At 41.9% G+C, this 15,962-nt stretch overlaps 1 protein-coding gene across 6 annotated transcripts in view; it reads right to left on the bottom strand.

Moving 5' to 3' along the window:
• PRELID2 (PRELI domain containing 2) overlaps positions 1-15,962 on the bottom strand; it is a 189,231-nt gene that overhangs the window by 115,472 nt on the left and 57,797 nt on the right. For 4 of the 6 annotated variants that reach the window (XM_086701412.1, XM_086701432.1, XM_086701439.1 and 1 more), the window contains 2 exons: positions 13,720-13,789; positions 5,490-9,925 (listed from right to left, as the gene is read on the bottom strand). In XM_086701412.1, coding sequence (XP_086557538.1) covers positions 13,730-13,789 — 60 coding nt within the window. In that variant the 3' untranslated portion in view covers positions 5,490-9,925; positions 13,720-13,729. Of the gene's footprint in view, positions 1-5,489; positions 9,926-13,719; positions 13,790-15,962 lie in introns of those variants that run through there. The other 2 variants (XR_015249291.1, XM_086701424.1) reach the window with 1 other exon arrangement.

Below are 15,962 nucleotides of genomic sequence, written 5' to 3'. Positions count from 1 at the left end.
AAGCAATAGAGCAAATCAATGAAATGAAGAGCTAATTCTCTTAAAATATGAATAAAACTAACACCTAGCAACTGACAAAGAAAAAAGAAAAGACACAAATTACCAATATCAGGAATAAAACAGCATGTCATTAAAGACCAAGGAGACCATCAAAAGGTTAATATGAAAATACTATGAACAAGCCTACACATGTAAATTTGACAATTTGGACAAAATGGATCAATTCCTCAAAAACACAAACTACCACCCTCACCCAAAATGAAATAGAGCATTTGATGCTCTCCAACTATTTAAAAATTTTTTAATGTTTATCTATTTTTGAGAGACAGAGAAAGAGACGGGAGGAGCAGAGAGAGAGGGAGACACAGAATCCAAAGCAGGCTCCAGGCTCTGATCTGTCAGCACAGAGCCTGATGCAGGGCTCAAACCCACAAAGTGTGAGATCATTACCTGACCTGAAGTCGGACACTTAACCGACTGAGCCACCCAAGAGCCCCTGATGCACTCAAACTATGAAAGAAATACTACACCTGTAAATCAAGTAAGTCAGTCAGAATAAGACAAATATCCTATGATTTCACTCATATGTGGAATTTAAGAAAAAATACAGATGAACATAGGGCAAGGAAAGAAAAATAAGATAAAAACAGAGAGGGAGGCAAACCGTAAGAGACTCTTAAATACAGAGAACAAATTGAGGGTTGGTGTAGGGAGCTAGGTGGAGAGATGGGCCAGATGGGTGAAAGACATTAAGGAGGGCACTTGTTGGGACAAGTACTGGGTGTCAGACATAAGAGATGAATCACTAAGATCTACTCCTGAAACCAAGACTACACTGTATGTTAACTAACTTAAATTTAAATAACAACTTAAAAAATCTCCTTCAAACAGAAATCTTAAGGCCTAGATGGTTTCACTGGAGAATTCTACCAAACATTTAAGGAACACCAACTTAACACAATCTCTTCCAGAGACTGCTGAGCATTTACCACATACCAGGCATGGTTCCAACAGTTTTTACATGTCTTGAGCTCACTTAACCCTTTCAACAACCCTAAAAAAAAATCCCCATTATTACTCCTTCCCATACGAACAGAACAAAGCTTTGAGAATTTATGGACGTGTCTAGGACATAATAGAACCAGGACTCAAATTTAAGTTTCTAGGATATAATTGAGCATTGAATCAATGCTCAAATTTCTGGTATTTTCAACTTAAGCTATTACCCAAAATATAGTCATATTTCACTTTTGTGAAGGGAAATTCAGATCTGACCAGGACATGTTCTTTCAACAAAGAAGTTGAGGTACGACCATTGTCGATATTCTCAATAGAAATATATATGTATTTTGTAAATAAAGTAAAGGTTATTGCTGCTGGCAACTGCCATGCAATTTCCATCTAGATGACAGTTAAAACATATGTGAGAGAATACAGCCCGAAAAGACATTTATTATTGGAAATGGTAAAAGCTTCACTATAGCAGAACCAGCCGCACCACTATAATTACAAGAATCAAGAATCAAAACACTGCTTCATTAATTTTTTCCTTGTGTTTGTTATCTGACCCCATCAAGACTAATTATACCCCTTCTCAAGGATTTTAACGAACACCCTGACTTAAGTAAACACTAGACAGACCGGTTAGAAAAGCAGCGTTTATATAGGTGTATCTGAACTGCCTCCATTTAGGGAAAAACGGTATGTCAAAAACATTATATTGACAAACAACATTTGCCTGACTACTGTTTTCTCTTAACAAAAGAGGAAACATGACCACCTCCCAACAAATGAGAGAAAAAGATTTTAAACTTTAATACTTAAAAAGTACCCTTCATACTTATGTACCTCCCCAACAACTAAGAGCTGTATGTTAACTCGGCCCTCTAAATAATCCATGATGCCCCTGATGGCAAGGCTGGCTCAAGTTTACAGGAGATTTACCCCATCTTGTATCACAAGATATTGGCAGGCAAGGGCCATGCTGCTGGGATTCCAGGCCGACTCTAAGGGACATGGGAATTCTGGGAGTCCCAGGGATTGGAGCGGCCTGCATCAGGGCTTCGCCAACGTTTCCAGAGAGGAATGTGACTCTCACTAGCAGAAGACAGCCCTGGAACACTGGGGATGTATTAATTGCAGGCGCTTGTAGCAGGCTGAAGCACATGTAATTGCTACTCTTCGGTATTTCCATTAGATTCAACCTAATATAACACCTGCTATGTAGTAGGCAGCATACTAAGCAGTGCTCCAAGCAAAAGGACGTTAAGTCTTCTTTTCTACTTAAGGATCCATTCTAATTTTACATTCCACAAAGTTATATGGCTCTATGTTTGTTTTAATATAAAAACAATGTTTCCCACAAATCTTTGAGCAAAAGGAAGGCTCTAAGAGGAGCATTCTGTCCATCTGCCTTGTGGCTTCATACATCCCTCGTAGAGATGGTTAATATTCCCAAGGGTACAAATACCCTGTTTAGAAAATTGCAGGTGACAATCCCCAGGAAGAAGTTTCAGAGGCAGATGGGGGGGGGGGGGGGAATAAATGCCTGGCTGACACTCTGCTTTCCCCAATTCTCTGTAAAATCCTTGCCCTATTAAGGCCCAAAAACATCATTAGCACTTATTTTTTCCAGGAAGAAATGGTTCTCATAGCACTTGACAGAACAATTAACACCTAAGGAAATAGTTATAACGCTAGCTTCTGACTTCACACATAGAAAGAGATGACTCTCCATACTGGAAAAGTTCCAACTGGAAGCTGATGCATTGTTTAATCCGATTTAAAACTGTATTTAAAAATTGTAGCCATCTAGTGCCTCAGATGGGACTCAAGTTTTCCCAAGTCTTTAGATCCAATCACCAAGATACCAGGAGAAAGTTGCATGCAAAATTTTTTTTTTGTATCTATGAATATGTACTGGGGGTGGGGGGAAGCAACACATGAATTGAGGCTCTAAACTTCCATGCTATATTCTCTAATTCTCCAAAATGTCATTTGTGAAAGAAAATATCAGACAACCGAATTTGCCTCACACTCACCCTGATGTACTCAGTGGCAGATATAACCCTGATAGGCTTTTCCCTTTTCTCTCCCTCTCCTTGCCCTATATCCTGTTTCCAGTGACAATGACTAGACGCTAGGGTATTTCATCCATTTAATTCTTTCTGGGTGCTTTCTGGGTCCCCTCCTATCCTGGGGAGCAGGGAAAATTTTGTTTTACTTTGCTTTTGATGAGATTAATGACTACATCTTTAAACAAATACAAATAACAGGGGACCTTCAGCCCAGAAAGTAATTCCCCCTACACCTCTAAAAAAAAATTGGCAGTGAGGGAATTTCAATTGTTGGCACAAGTGATGGACTTGTGAATTTAGGGGACCATCTAAACTCAAAATAAGAAAACAAAAGCATACAACTGAACGGTAAGCATTTTCTCCTTCGTCATCGGATCTAAAAGTTCATCCTGGCACCAACACAAAGAAGTAATGATTCCATCAGCAGCCTAACAGATGGCAGGCATGAAACGGCTCTAACCTTCTCCGAGAATGCTGGAGAATAGCTCCACGGAGTTTAATTTAACAGGATGGTGGCTGCTATTTTGTCTCTGCCGCCTCCTGCACAGCACGCCTGTCCATAGCTTGGAGAGCTACATCTTAAGGTCCGGAAGTGCAGTAACTCAGGTTAACCCTTTGAAGACAAGCAAGGGTCTGGAGTTATTATGGGATCCTTTCTCCGCATTGGATTCTGTTCCAACAAATGCAATTCAAACTTTTGGTCACAACAAAGCAAACTACACATGGCAGAGTATTTTTAGGTTCACTTTTCCCCTACTAGCATTTAAGAGACATTGGGGCTCTTTTTTCTTGGACAGTAAAGTAGTTTTCTGAAGTCCTAGAGGCAAATCACTAGAAGCGAGAGGTCTCATATTACCATCCCTCCTCCTGCTAGCTTCTTAAGGGCTCCCACTCAGGGAAAAACAGACATTAGTTCTGACGATGGTAGGAATTTCCATCCATGGCTTCAGGATCAGCTGGGGAGCTTTACACCATCCTGATGCCAGGGCTACAGTCTTGAAACTCTGGGGCTGAGACCCAAGCATCAGTATGTCTTAAAGCTACCCAGAGGGCTCTGACTGGCAGTCAAGGTGTGTAAGAAATACTGCATGTAAAAATTTAACTATCACATTTTAAATTTCTATAAATTGTTATACTCGGTTAATATAATTTCTATTCCAAGCCCCCATCACATTGGGTTTGTCATTCTTAGGATTCCACCTCTCTACCTGCCTCAGTCTGTCCAACGATTGCGTGAAGGTTTTGGGGTTTGCAGGCCCCACCCAGATATCAGGAAAACACTATGCTGATCCTGCAGCCCTGAATTCAGGAATGTGCTTGGGTCAGGCTGTAATAGTCAGAACAGTCTGAAGGTAAAAGATATTTATGCCTGAATATCCTCTATCCAGCAATCATTATGAAATGTGAAGTTTCTATGTGGCTCAGATGAGGAGACGGGCTCATGCAGGGCAGCTCCGCCCTTCTCTTTATAAGGCTGCTCCTACAGAAAACTGGTTATCTTCCAAAAAATATCTTCATTTCTTATGATGTGCCCCTCACTATTTCACACAGGATCATCCACAACCTGTGTGCAATATTCTGGTGAGGCTTCAGGGCCACCAAGTTAAACATTTATGTGCTGATCTCCGCACTGCGTGCCCTGGGCTGATTTTGTGTGTGTGTGTGTGTGTGTGTGTGTGTGTGTGTGTGTGTGTGTGTGTGCATCCTTTAAATAAGCAATCATTGTTTGATTTACTCAGCAGGTACATGTGTCCAGTCTTACCATCATTACCCACTGCTGCCATATGTCTGTATAATGAAGATGCAAGCCTCCTAGAAACCCCTGGATTGAGTCAGAACAAGATAAATCCTGCTTTTTTCTTGAACATAATAATAGGTGTTCAATAAATGCTGGTTGAACTAAGGAGTCTACTCCTTAAGGCACCCAGGCTCTAATAAAAGAAAGACATCAATAGGGCTTGGACAAAGCATTTTAGAAACAAGGCACAGAAAGCCACTCAAATACACCCAGGTAAAAAGCAGACAAGTGAAAGGATCTCATGGAAACAAAGTACAGAAAAGAGAGCTGAGCCTCGCAAGTTGACAAGGAGCTGCTGTGCCCCCTCCCTCTGGGGGATCACGTGACCTCATGTTGCTGTTTGTGCTTCAGTTCTCCTCTGTCAACCCCGGACCTTGGCTCCATTAGCCCAAAGCCCGCTGAGATCACCCAATAAAAGTGGCCTCTGTTTATTGCTGGGAGAAAGTTTAATGGCTCACCTTGGGGGAAGCGGGGAGCTAACATCATAAGATTGGTATAACAAACAGCCTCATCTGGGGCTGCTGCAAAGGACTAGGATCATCACTACCAATGATACACACGGGCTCTGCTGAGTCAAGTGACACCCCCCCAAGAAAGTAAAATTCATGCATAAGTATGAGTCATAACAAACTTTATTTCAGAATGTCTACAGGACTGAATTTCAGAGCTATACTACTCATTTATAGCTCTAAATCACAATAACACTGAATCAAAAATACTTCATACCTCACAAAAAAGGGGCCTGAGAAATGTTCATTTGAATTTAACTTATGTTTCACATTATACAACTGTACATATAAAAACACTTACACAATTGAGGGAGACAATGACTTCTAGATCAAAAGAAAGCATGTGTGGCAACATCTCACTTACCTTGAGGTCAAAGATTTGACAACTGAAGTTGAGAATCAGGAAGTTACAGTAAAATAACATCACCAAGTCAAGGCAGCATGTCCTGAGAAAAAAGTCTCTCAGAGCCTCGTTTAGGTTCTGTTTACTGTTACTGGACACAGAGTATGCAATGACATAATTTCCCAGCCCCATAAAGAAGGAGATGAGGGTTCCTAGAGGCAGGTGAGAGTAATGGCAGAGAGAAAGGTAACAGGTAACAGTGAGTGAAAACACACCCTGCAAAAACCACTGCAGATCTCAAAGAGCAGAGTCATTCACGGTAGGGGCTTTAACAAACCCAAATAGGACCTGAAAGAGTGAAAAACATAAGTGATGACCTTAATTGTTTTCATTATTTTTAGTAGATTGTTTGCAAAAGCAGGGAAATATATACTAAATTAAGTGTTACAGTGTAAATGATTAAAATACAAAAAAAGACGTGCAACTTAAAAGAATAACCTCGACGTGCCTATACCATGCACCCTACAATGTCTGACAAAAAGGATATTACTACATATACACTGCTTATAAAATACACAAAGCAATTTATATAAAAAGAATAGAGCACCTTTTTTTTACCCACATATGACTGAAACCGTAAAAGACCCTTCATGGTAAAAGCACCTTAATCACATAAGGGTAGCTAAAGTCAGTTCATCTCAGCATAAGAACTTTATGTTTTGTCCTGAATGGTCAACTGTATTGATCAGTGGGCCCAAATGATTGCAAAACCTTTTTGCATGATAGGAGACACGGAGGGCAAAAACGCTGTCCCGAAATCAGTGTTTCTCAAAATATGGTCTGTGGAACAGCGCAGCTGAATCTCCTGGTGAACTTGCTTTAAAATGCAGATCCCCTCGGTCCCAAATGAGATTTCATGAATCAGAATCTTTGGCGGAGGGCCTGGGAACCTGAATTTAGCACACCTCCCCCGAGGATTTCTGATTCAAGGAGAAGTGTGGGAATCACTGGACAAAATCATTGCCTCGAGATTTAGGCCCAGCCACACCAGGTCAGGAGGAGACTGGCCTGGTCTGTGAATTAACCCCTTCCCACATGTTCCTAATATGCCCAGTAAGGCAGTACTCCTGATTTTGACATCTCTACATTTTTTCTCACAGGAAAAGGATTCTGACATATTATAAAAATAAGGGGCGCCTGGGTGGCGCAGTCGGTTGAGCGTCCGACTTCAGCCAGGTCACGATCTCGAGGTCCGTGAGTTCGGGCCCCGCGTCAGGCTCTGGGCTGATGGCTCGGAGCCTGGAGCCTGTTTCCGATTCTGTGTCTCCCTCTCTCTCTGCCCCTCCCCCATTCATGCTCTGTCTCTCTCTGTCCCAAAAATAAATAAATGTTGAAAAAAAAAATTAAAAAAAAAAATTAAAAAAAATAAATAAATAAACTCTAACAAGCTCTAATTAATGTTAAAAAGAGCATAATAATTCTAACACATATATGTGAAGCTTGAAGTAATGGATGCCTGCAGAAGGCTTAAAAAAAAAATATATTGAGAGAGGATAAGTGTCTGAAGCAACTCCAGAGGATTTCTTGGGAATGGGAGGAAAATACATTTCAAAGCAGTCTTGGAGAAGAGACAGAATGTAGCTTCCATCCAGAGTGGGGAAATGCAAATCAATTAAAAACTGACTGGGATGTTTAGGCTGGGCCTTGACACTCTTGAGGCAGAGGCCGGAAACTACTGGAAAACATGTTTGGTTTGGCCAGCACAATGTTTTAAACAATTCTGAATTACTGCCAGCATGTAAAAATTGGGAGAATTCTTTTCTTTAAAAAAAAGTCTGTCTTTTCCTATAAAACAGGAAATTAGAGTTAACTAGAAAAAACAGCCACATGGCAACAGTGTGTGAGAGCTGGGCAGCAGCTGTCCACCTTTAAACAGACACGTGTTCCCAGGGTCTCCCAAGGCGCCACCAGCCTGCCTGACTCATCAGATCACCTGCCAGGTCCCCAAAGCCATTTGCACTGGCCACCCTGGTTTTAAGGAATTAGCAAAAATTCGTCCTCTTTCTGCTTCATTCTTTCAATTTCTTTTTTTTAAGTTTATTTATTTATTTTGAGAGAGTACAGGGAGGGGCAGAGAGAGAGAGAGAGAGAGAGAAAGAGATTGAATCCCAAGCAGGCTCCGCACTGTTAGTGTGGAGCCCGATGCGGGGCTCAAACTCATGAACCATCACCTGAGCTGAAACCAAAAGTCAGACACTTAATTGACTGAGGTACCCAGGCACCCCACTCTTTGTATTTCTAACAAAAATTCTTGCTACAAATATCCTTTCCTACCTCAGAGGTGTTAAGAAAGAAATCAGATAATGTCTGAAAATCACCAAAAATTCAGTCTAGTGTTCGCATCCCTAGTTACCAGTGGGAACCACCTACGGAGCTTTAAAAAGTATGGATGAATGCCTGGGTTCCACCCAGAATCTCCAAGATTCTGATGTATTTATTGCTCTAGGATGTACCCTCATCAGCAAAAGTGCATAACGTTCCCTAGGTGATTCTAATGAACACCAAAAGCTGAGAACTCCTCCTTCAGAGGATGTAGGTTGTTGGGTAGGATGCATTAGGTTTATTTCAGTGTCATACGGATTTCTAACCTCTCACCTCTGTGATCATTTACATGGCCTCTTATTTTTCGAAATGGGCTATTATTCCAAAAGCCTACCAAATGCCGCTGACAAACTGGAAAAAGAAGTCAAAGTTTTGTTCTGGTTTCTACCATTCATTTTCTCTCCAACACACCTGAAGAATGAGACACTAAGAAAATGAGGAGAGATTATCCTAAAAGACAGAACTCGAGCAGCACAAACAGCTCAAATACAGTAAGAAGAAGCTCACAGTGGCAGGCTTGTATAAAAAATAAAATTGCTTTGATATTCATCACTGCACTAAGTGGAAAAATTTTCAAATATTAAAAAAAAAGAACAATTTCCCCAAGACTTCCCAGTAATGGCCCAATTTTTATCTTAAGCAGATGAATTCCAAATTACTGCCTCTCTTCAAGCTTCCTATTAGGTAGTGTGCACTTATATTTTGGCTTCCAATCATGGTAAATGCAAACTACTGTCACCTAATTTTCAAACAGTAATACTACCTCATATTACATTTGAAAAGTACATTTTCAAAATGGTTTCACATAGTAATGGCGTCTAGGTACTAGACTTCTACGATGCAACAGGTAGCGTACGAGGCACTCTATACACACAATCCCAAATCGATCCGACCACCTCACAAAGTTAATTCTATAACCTCGTTGTGCAATGAAAAAGAAGGAGCTTTGGAAAAATTGAAAATTATGTAGATGATCAATCATTGAGCTAGTAGGTGGTAACACTTGTTCTGTCAAATTCCCAAACCTGTGCTTTTCATACTAAACTCCCTTCCTTGTCTAATCATCACTACACAGAACACCTGTGCCCAGGTAGCCCCACTTGCCAGGGAAACACAGAGAGGTTCATGCTGCGTTCCATGTCACATAATGCCAAAGTCACCCCCTGCCTTCAAGCTCTCCAACCCATGTTCTTTCAGAAGACCAAATCATACTGTGGACAGGTTACATTATAAAAGCCATACTGGTGACAGTTAAGTAGTACTTATGGGTAGACATTAAATGCTCTCAATTTCTGAGAACCAAACGTTACTCTAAATGTAGCCTAGCTTCAACACTGGCCTGGTATATTCCTTTCTGTTGTAGGACACTCATGCATCAGGCATCAGGTTTAACTCCTTTATCCGTCCCAGAATCTTCTCATGAATCCCATGAGCAATGAGGCTGATAACATATGGGCACCAGCACCACTCGCCAGGCCTCCAGCCTGTCCTTGGTTTCCCTGACACTGTCACCAGGCAGTCAGCAGGACATCCTGAAGAAGGGCAGATGTCACCTTCTATGGTTTTTTTTTTTCCTTTATTTGTAAATCATAAAGAGACTGTGCCATAAAAATCCAGCTAGCAGGTCTCAGGTCCATGAGTGCCACTATCTGAGGCAGGCTCCCAGGGGAGTGTATCATTTCATGTCCTGGAAGGAGGGTCTCCTCTTCTTGAAGCTGCCAACAGTGTATCCTTAAAGTTGGATTTCAAAAACTGCATCAGTGATGTGTTGGGGCCAAGAAGTGACTCTTGAGCAAATTAGGACAACACAGGTCCCCTGCAAGAGAAAGCAAGTTGGCTTTATCACCTAATAAACAGGTCTCCCCAATCAATACTTATTTGCCTCTTTTCTAAAGCAACTCTTAAGGGTCACTTGAATTCCATCACTGTGGATAATTCTGCCTCCTAATGATCTTCGAACAAAGCCAGCACCTTATTTTATAAAGTCCAGCTACCCAGAGGAGCTGGTTCAAAGGGGAGTTAAGATATAGCTAAAACGGAGGTCTTAATCTTTCCAGCGTGAAGGAACTCTGCTATGTGATCAAACCTCACCGAGCTGTGTCTCCCCACTGCCAGCGGCAAGAACAAACAGATGTCAGGGCTATTTGTTTTATTCAAAAATGACAGGAAATCAAAAATCTATCAAACGGATGTGTCAGCAGCAACTCTACAAGCATATTGGTTACTGAGATGTATGTGCCTCCATTTTGGTTCATGATAAAATCACCTTCTAAGCTTTCTAATTTTCAAATGCCCACATGGATACACGGCCAGAGAGTTCTGGGGAGTATCTTTAGGACTGGGCACCATATCCAAGGTGGCCACATTCTATGTGAATTTAAATCATGCAAATTTGAAATGTGGTAGGATATAAAAATAGTAAATAATGTCTCCCTATGCGCATTCGTGCAAACCCCCATGGAATGATGTTGTTGTTGTTGTCGTTTTTAAGAACTGCAAAATTCCCCAACTGGCAAACTGAGTACACTGACTGTACCCAGCACCTACACCACTGCCACATCACAGTGCTGCTACCTTATCTGCTACACAAAATGCTTACATTTCTACTCCATTATGCACGTGCACTGGAACTTCATGAGCAATTTTAATGATCACTGCCTCTGATATTTTAACTTCACTGTTGTGATCATTTCAGTGCTTTTTTATGTCTTAAAATAAAATCAGCCGAGGGGTGATGTTAAAGCTAATACAGACAAAATAAACTATTAACTTTGGAATATAGGTAAGGTTATCAAATGCAATGTAAAAAAGGCTAAACAACCACTACCAGGTTCCCTGGTCTTAATTTAGGAGAGGGCACGCTCACAACCTACAGGACAGAAAGCTTTTTCTTAAAGGACAATAAATATTTTAAGTTTTGCTGGAGAAGAGCTCTCTGTCACAGCTATTCACTCTGCCGTTGCAGCCATAACAAAGCCAGGGACATAGCTGTGTGCCAATAAAACTTTATTTACAAAAGCAGAGAGCAGGTTGGGTTTGGCCTGAGGGCAACAAGTGACTGACCCTTCTTCTACAGCCTTAGCCCTGATACCTGCCCCCCTTCCGTTTAATGTGGCATTTTATTGCTCATAAAAACAGTAGTTCCCCCAACCCACAACCATTCTCCCATTTTCCATAGAGCCACTTTTGAAAACAGAAGAAGTCCCATTAAAACAGGCACATTTCAAGCTTGCCAAAACTTTGTAATAGTCAAGAAAAAAAGGGAAGCAACAAACTGGCAAAAACACGGCAGCACCACAAAGCCATAAAGTGTTGTATGTTATGATTTTTTGTGATGCTTATGTAACTACACCTATTTGTCAAAACTCACCAAAATGTACACTTGGGATTGGTGAATTTAATTGTACATGCATAATACTTCAATGAGGTGGACATTGAAAAAAAAAAAAAAGCTTTAAAGCCTCAGCTACAAGCTCTAATTGGCAGTAACTGTAAATTCATGTGGTAAAAGTATATTCCCCTTACTTTCCATTTACCGCCCTGAGACACCCGGTCATGAATTACAACAGTCTGAATTAGGTAAATCCTTCAAACACTCTGTTGCATTAAATGCCCTGAATGCAACTGTCCTTCACAGACACTTCACTTGAAAGAGAAGAGCGAGTTGTTTCTAGAAACAATAAAGAGCCCTGATCAGCTTTCAACCACAGTAAAAACAAAACAAGCAAACCCACAAGAACATGCGTATTTGTGACAACCAGTAAGGCTTGTTTAATCTGCTCATTTCACTAACAGCATTTTAAATCAAAAACACAAGTTGGTGTGAGTCTCATCTCTGTTCTTTTCAGTCGTCTTTACACCACTGTGGAGCTTGTCCACATTTAAGCAGGGGGAAAAAAAAGCAGTTAAACAAGCACCGAGACCCTAAAATCAGGGAAAAACCACACAAGAAGATCATTCCTCTGATTAATCTAAAGTCAACAGACTGCATGACAACAATTTCAAAACCCCAGCTATTAGCTTCCTCGGTGCCCTTATATTTAATCTGTCTTCATTCAGAGATAAGACCTCATTTAGAGCAATCGTTCTCAAAGTGTGGTCCCTGGACCAAGAACAGCAGCATCACCTGGAAACCTGTTAGAAACACAAATCTTAGGACCCGACCCCAGACCTACTTACACAGAAACTGAGAGTGGGGCCCACCGATCTATGCTTAACAAATCCTCCAGAGGATTCTGAGGTTCAGTGATGTTCCAAAATCATTAACCTGAAGTTTGGAAACCAGCGTATAGTTGTAAGTGGAGTCCCTTCCCAGTCTTTCATTTCACTTGGAGCTGACTTTAGATCCCACCCTCCAGGATAAGAAGGGATCTGCACCCAGGTGCTTTGTGAGCCTCACAAAAATGCTTCATAAAAATGTTCTCAAAGAGCAGAGTGGATTTAGGAACAGACCATATTTAGATCCCATTTCAACATTTTTTGAGCACCTGCCATGTGCCATGCTTGTGCTAAATGGAATTATCTTATTTAGCCTCCCCAGTAATGAATAAATCTATTCATAGATCTGCCAGCATGCACTCAGTGCTGAAGTACTTGTACATAAATGTTCATTTTGTTTTTTCTTTGGTTAATTGTTCTCAAACTTTATTCTAGATCACAATTAGAGTCCAAGGTTGCTTGTACAAAACTATGTGTCCTACAATTTTAAGCCAACATAAGGGAAATCTGAGGTAATGATGAATTACCCAAGAGAGCGTTTGCTTTACTCAATGGCTTTACCTTCCCTCACATGTTAAAAATTTAACTCCAATAAATTTGGGAAGATGCAAATCCATTACACTCATTTATTTTAGGCTTTGGTTCTCTCTTAAATAACTCTGGTCTGTCCTTTCCACTATGGACACCCTTCTTCATGCAGACAATAAAAACTTAAGAAAAAAAAATTAAGCAAGTCTAAACTCCCCCTGCCACCTGTGAACCCTACAGCATTTGTCTTACACTAGAGACGGTATGAGCTCTAGCACTAGCGCTTTCTCCCATCCTCTGTCCGTGGCCAACATTGCTAATCACTCAGGCACCCTTACCCAGAGCCTGATATTATGCTCAAAATGTCAGAATCCTTCTCAATAGCATTTCAGGCAGCCACTGCCAACCAGAGGAAGTATATACATGACTAACAAAATACAGTTATTTCACTGGCCAATCAAAACATGCCCCTTCCTTGTTTTCCTTCCTACTTCAAAGACAGCTTTAACCCTCTCCTTCCATTGTCCCCAGAACAATAAAATTAAGGTTCAGTTAATCCTGCACCGAAGTCTACAAATCTATGGCACCTTGCAGATCGTAATCACGCTGGATTGTGCCGAGCGGTTTCAACAATTTGAATGCCGCTGTAACCCAGCACGAGGTACAAAACTGCTCTGAAAATCAAAGAACTAAGTAAATGAAGGTACTGAACAGAAAACGAAACACCTGTGAGACAGGATCCTCTGCATATAACTGGGAAATGTACAGCATGAACAGCCCAGGGAGGCTGACGCACAATACAGGGCTTAAGAGCCTAAAAACATGGCTGGAGGAAAGAATTCTGATTTTGTTTTTGGTACTCACTGCGGATTCTTTATTCAGCTAAGGGGGCACCACACTGTTCCTTTAGCAGCATCTCCATTATTCTAATTCCCTAGAGAGAGAAGAAAGAAAAATCAAAATGCAACAAGCACTTTTACATTTATCACAGCCCTTTCCCTCCAAGGAATCCAAGTCATGGCCATATACTCATTCCAGAAAAGTAGGCTCATGGTCATACCTTACATTTTTATAGTATTTTTCTCACCAAGTTCACATACATTTTCTCTACATGTGCTCAGAACTACTCAAGGGAAGTGGGCACAGGAGAGTTTAGAATCTCCATTTTAAACATAAGAAAGCAGTCCAAGAGAACACAAGTAACTTCTCAAAACACAGGTCCAGCTGCTAAGTGACATTGCCAGAACTGAAATAATAATGGTAATAATTAATGTTTATTGAGCATTTATAAATGTGCTATGCTGGCTGCTCAGGTTTTCACGAGCACCATCCTGGGCAGTGGCACCATGGACACCCTTCCGGCCTCTCGGCTCCCTTTCCCCACCTGCCAGCACTGTAGGCTGCTAAGGGCACAGAGCCCTCAGCCAAAGGCAGCTGCCTAAACTCAGGTCACGTCTCCTCTCCAGGAGCAACCCACATCCAACGACTGGTGGACATAGGGGTCTAAAGGCCCAGCTCTCTTCCCTTAACTCCAGAAACCAGTGAAGGGCACTCCATGTCTAGAAGTCCCCATGGGATCAGCTGAGACCTTCACTGCAACATTACCACGGTTCACATTCACCTCCTGCATAATCCTGTCTCCCCTATTCCCCTGGTAGAGTTGTTTCTGAGGGCCCTGTCCAGTAACCCTCTGCACAAAAGTCTCCGTCTCAGAGTCTGTGTCTGGAGAGCTGGCCTCGGATGCCTTATTTAATACACACAAAACCCCAGAACAAGTACAATTCTTACTTCCATTTTACAGATGAAGAAACAGTAACTCCAAGAGGTTTAAGCAATTTTCCCAAAGTCATACATCTGTTGAGCAATAAAGCAGGGCAAGAACACAGGCACTCTATTCGGGCTTCAGAGGCTCCCCTGACCCTTCCCACGTGCTCACTCTGTGACTGCACATGCCGACCTGTCACCCACCAGCCAGTCAAAATCAACTCTGGAGGAAAGAGGAAAGCAGATATTCCCTCCCTTCTCCTTCAAGACCAAGTTGTGCAGACAAGAGGATAAATCTTCAGATAGAAAGACAGGGTGATGGTGTAATTATGAACAAAGGTTTTAAGGAAGTCAGAGCTGGATCTGGTGGAATGGCAGTCACTGTTCTCAGGGATGGGAAAGGAGTTTACAGGGAACACTAATGACCCAAGCTAACCTAAAACACAGGTCCCCAGGGGCGCCTGGGTGGCTCAGTCGGTTAAGCGTCCGACTTCGGCTCAGGTCATGATCTCACGGTCCGTGAGTTCGAGCCCCGCATCGGGCTCTGTGCTGACCACTCAGAGCCTGGAGCCTGTTTCAGATTCTGTGTCTCCCTCTCTCTCTGACCCTCCCCCCGTTCATGCTCTGTCTCTTTCTGTCTCAAAAATAAATAAACGTTACAATATCAATCAATCAATCAATCAATCAATAAAACACAGGTCCCCAGGCCCCTCACAGAAGACTCTGACTTAATAGGACTCAAGCAGGCCCCAGAGTTCTGTACCTTTAACAAGCACCCAGGTGATTCTCATGATCAGGCAGGTCCCGAAAAACACTGAGTGAGCCACAAGAGAAAGACAGGGGCTTCCTACCAGGGATTTATTCTGCACCACAACAAGAAGGGAGCCTCTAGAGAAGACCATAAAATATACTGAGTACCAAAGTACACAAAACAAAATGTAACGTTTCCTTGAGGTTTCAGATGGTCCTTTAGATTGTGGCTAGCCATCGCCACAAACACTGCCACTGTCCTGCAAGAAAAAAGCACCAAAGGATGCAGATTGAATGCTGAGGAGCACGGAGAGGGGGCAGCAAGCTCCAAGACCAGGAGCACTGCTATCAGGGTGGAGAGAGGCAGGTCCTGGTCACAGCCCTGCCGGGAATTCTTCTGGGTACCTCAGGTGCATCACTTTTACCAAGGAGTAACTGAGATCGGATAGCTCAGGGGACAGCAAGGCCGAACAGGGACTGAACAGGAACTGGTAGAGAAACTCACAGAGGCACATACAGATTCCCAAGCCCTGCTGAGACCCACACAATCAGAATTTCCAGTTGTGGTTCTGAAGCACAAATGATTCATCTAC

The sequence above is a fragment of the Puma concolor genome, chromosome A1, assembly GCF_028749965.1.
Source record: "Puma concolor isolate L17-30 chromosome A1, mPumCon1.1.hap2, whole genome shotgun sequence".
NCBI classification, from domain to species: Eukaryota; Metazoa; Chordata; class Mammalia; order Carnivora; family Felidae; genus Puma; species Puma concolor.
Note: the sequence above shows the minus strand (reverse complement) of the source record. Positions and strands in the feature narration are given on the sequence as shown.